Source organism: Buceros rhinoceros, unplaced genomic scaffold (assembly GCF_000710305.1).
Source record: "Buceros rhinoceros silvestris isolate BGI_N320 unplaced genomic scaffold, ASM71030v1 scaffold24823, whole genome shotgun sequence".
In the NCBI taxonomy this organism is placed as follows: domain Eukaryota; kingdom Metazoa; phylum Chordata; class Aves; order Bucerotiformes; family Bucerotidae; genus Buceros; species Buceros rhinoceros.
In genome coordinates this window covers 1,830-4,200 of record NW_010404568.1, presented here as the reverse complement: position 1 = coordinate 4,200, position 2,371 = coordinate 1,830, and the positions used below count along the sequence as shown (strand labels likewise).

The 2,371-nt window shown below is 62.3% G+C and overlaps 1 protein-coding gene across 1 annotated transcript in view; it reads right to left on the bottom strand.

The window, feature by feature from the left end:
- LOC104491075 (very low-density lipoprotein receptor-like) overlaps positions 1–2,371 on the bottom strand; it is a gene marked incomplete at both ends in the record, with an annotated part of 11,292 nt that overhangs the window by 7,581 nt on the left and 1,340 nt on the right. Inside the window, 7 exons of the mRNA XM_010133435.1 lie at positions 59–105; positions 312–437; positions 799–1,024; positions 1,241–1,409; positions 1,543–1,711; positions 1,877–2,083; positions 2,182–2,307. Of these exons, the coding sequence (XP_010131737.1) occupies positions 59–105; positions 312–437; positions 799–1,024; positions 1,241–1,409; positions 1,543–1,711; positions 1,877–2,083; positions 2,182–2,307 (1,070 nt within the window). The remainder of the gene's footprint in view (positions 1–58; positions 106–311; positions 438–798; positions 1,025–1,240; positions 1,410–1,542; positions 1,712–1,876; positions 2,084–2,181; positions 2,308–2,371) is intronic.

Sequence of the window (2,371 nt, the reverse complement as noted above, 5' to 3'; positions counted from 1 at the left end):
GCAGGTGGAGGGGTTCCTGCCACTCCTGCACCCGTCTGCTGCGTGCTCCAGGGCCCACCTGCACCAGGGAGATGGTTTTCCCCGATGCATACACGATGGACAGCTCTGCGGGGTACAAGGGCAGCGTGTGAGTGTGGCCCCAGGGACACTGGATGGGCTCACCAGCATGAACCAAGGCAGAAACATAACAGCATTGATGTGTGCTGGGAACCTCACCCCACCAAAGCCACAGCCCCTTACGGCCCCCTCCGACTTCCACAGGGATGCATCCCACCCCAGACAGCCAAGCCCCCCTCGCAGACCCTGCTCACCTGTGCACTTCCCTGAGGGCAGGAGGAAGAGGCCCTCTGGACACGCACACTGGTAGCCCCGAGGGTGCACAGGGGACAGGAGGCAAAGGTGACTGCACAGGCCCGGAGCACATGCAGCAGTGTCCCCTGGGAGCAAAGGGACATTAAGAGCTCAGGCAGGCATGATGCTCGCCATCCCTCTCCCCCAGCCTTCAAAAACCACAGGCCGTCTTGGGGCTGGATATGGGCCAGCCACCGTAGGTGGGGTAGCAGTGTCACATGAGGTAGGAGGGTTCAGCTCTACCCAAAGCCATGAGACTCCGCAGCTTTCCTCTGGGTTCACATGTCCCCTCTGTCACAATCCCACAAGCCCTCAGTGCAGGACCAGGAGAATGATTGGGCAGGACTCAGCAAGCTCCAGGAGCCAGCACAGCCTCCCTTAGCACCCAGGGAAGCGGTGTGGGTGCTGCTAGCCCTGCACCAGCATGGGTGCCCAGAGGGTACTCACGGGGAGGCTGCTGCAGTGCATGCAGCACAGTGAACGCTGAGATAGGGGCACGGAGCAACACCGCATGTTCCTGGGGAGCAGCCCGGCTGGCTGACACCAGCTCTGTGCCATCGCTCCAGAAGAACCGGCTCTCGAACACAGCCAGGCCCAGTGGCTCCGTGTGGCTCCGCAGGACAGCAGGAAAGGAGTGGCGCCCACTGCCATCCACCCGCAGCGTCTCGATGGACTGGGGACAAGGCAAGTCCAAGGCAAGGTGACCATATGGCACCCCGACACCCTGCCACTGTCCCATAGCCACGGGGCTCACGGTGGTGCCTTCCCCAGCCCAGTGCCTTCCCATGCCTTGGCCATGGCCACAGGGGAACCAGGGCCACCTTACCCACTCCCACCCCATTGCCTCCCACTACTTGGGGTGCAGAGCTCTGCTGCCGCACATCCTTACCTCCTTGTACTCGCTGATCCAGTACAGCCTGCCAGCCACGTGATCCAGGCTCAGCCCCACAGGCTCCTCCATGGACACCACCGTGAGCTCCCGCCGGTCTGAGCCATCCATGCCAGCTGCAGCAATGACTGTCCGGCCCCTCTGCCCACGGTTGACCCAGTACAGCGACCTGGGAGCAGGCACTAAGCACCTACTTCACAGCTTAACGCCAGTGCTGCCACAGCCCCACAGCAGGCATGACATGGCCAGCACCAGCATCACTCTTCCAGGAGCCCAGGGCCACGAGCTCACTCCATCCTCACCTTGCAGCCGGATGCACTGTCAGCTGCTCTGGTGACACATCCTTCCCCAGCACTGTCACATAGCCCCGTTCATCGGCCAGCCCCACACAGATGGCTGCAGGGAGGCTGCTAGCCCAGTAGAGCTGCCCTGTGAACCAGTCCACAGAGATGCTGTTGATCTCCCCGGCATCTGCAGAGACAGAGCGATTTAAGGCACACTGTTTCTGCTCCAGGCCAGGAGGCAAAACCCAGGCTGCCCTTTCCTCTTTGGGAAAGGCAGGGCTAGGATGGTGGGCCAGCTCTCAGCACCAATCTCAGCTCCTCTTCAGTACCCAGCACCAGCACTCCTTCCCACCTGCATAGAGGGCCCTCGTGCCCTTCCCCGGGAGGTGAGCACGGAGCTCACTGTCCTCTGTCAGCCAGTAGTAGGTTTCTCGGAGCAGGTCATAGACCAGGGCGCGGGGTTCGGTCTTGGTGGAGAGCAGAGGCCGGTAGGCTTGGGTCCGCACATCCAGAAGGGCCAGGTCCTGCCCCACAGCCACCAGGATCTGTGTTGCATTGTCTGTCAGGGCAAGGGATGTCACCCGGTGAGCAGAGACAAGGCTAGCTGGGGACGCTGCCCAGCCCCTCAGACAGCCCAAGCTCCCTGGCTCACCCTACCTGCCACTTCACAGGTTGTGCCGTGCCACAGGGTGTAGCCCTGGAGGCAGGTGCAAGTGAAAGCACCTGGAGTGTTGCTGCACAGCTGGCTGCAGGGGCTGTACTCCAGGGAGCACTCGTCCACATCTGCAGGGATAGGAGCGTCCAGGAGCCTGCTGCACATCTGGCTAGCTGCACCGAGACCGCACCG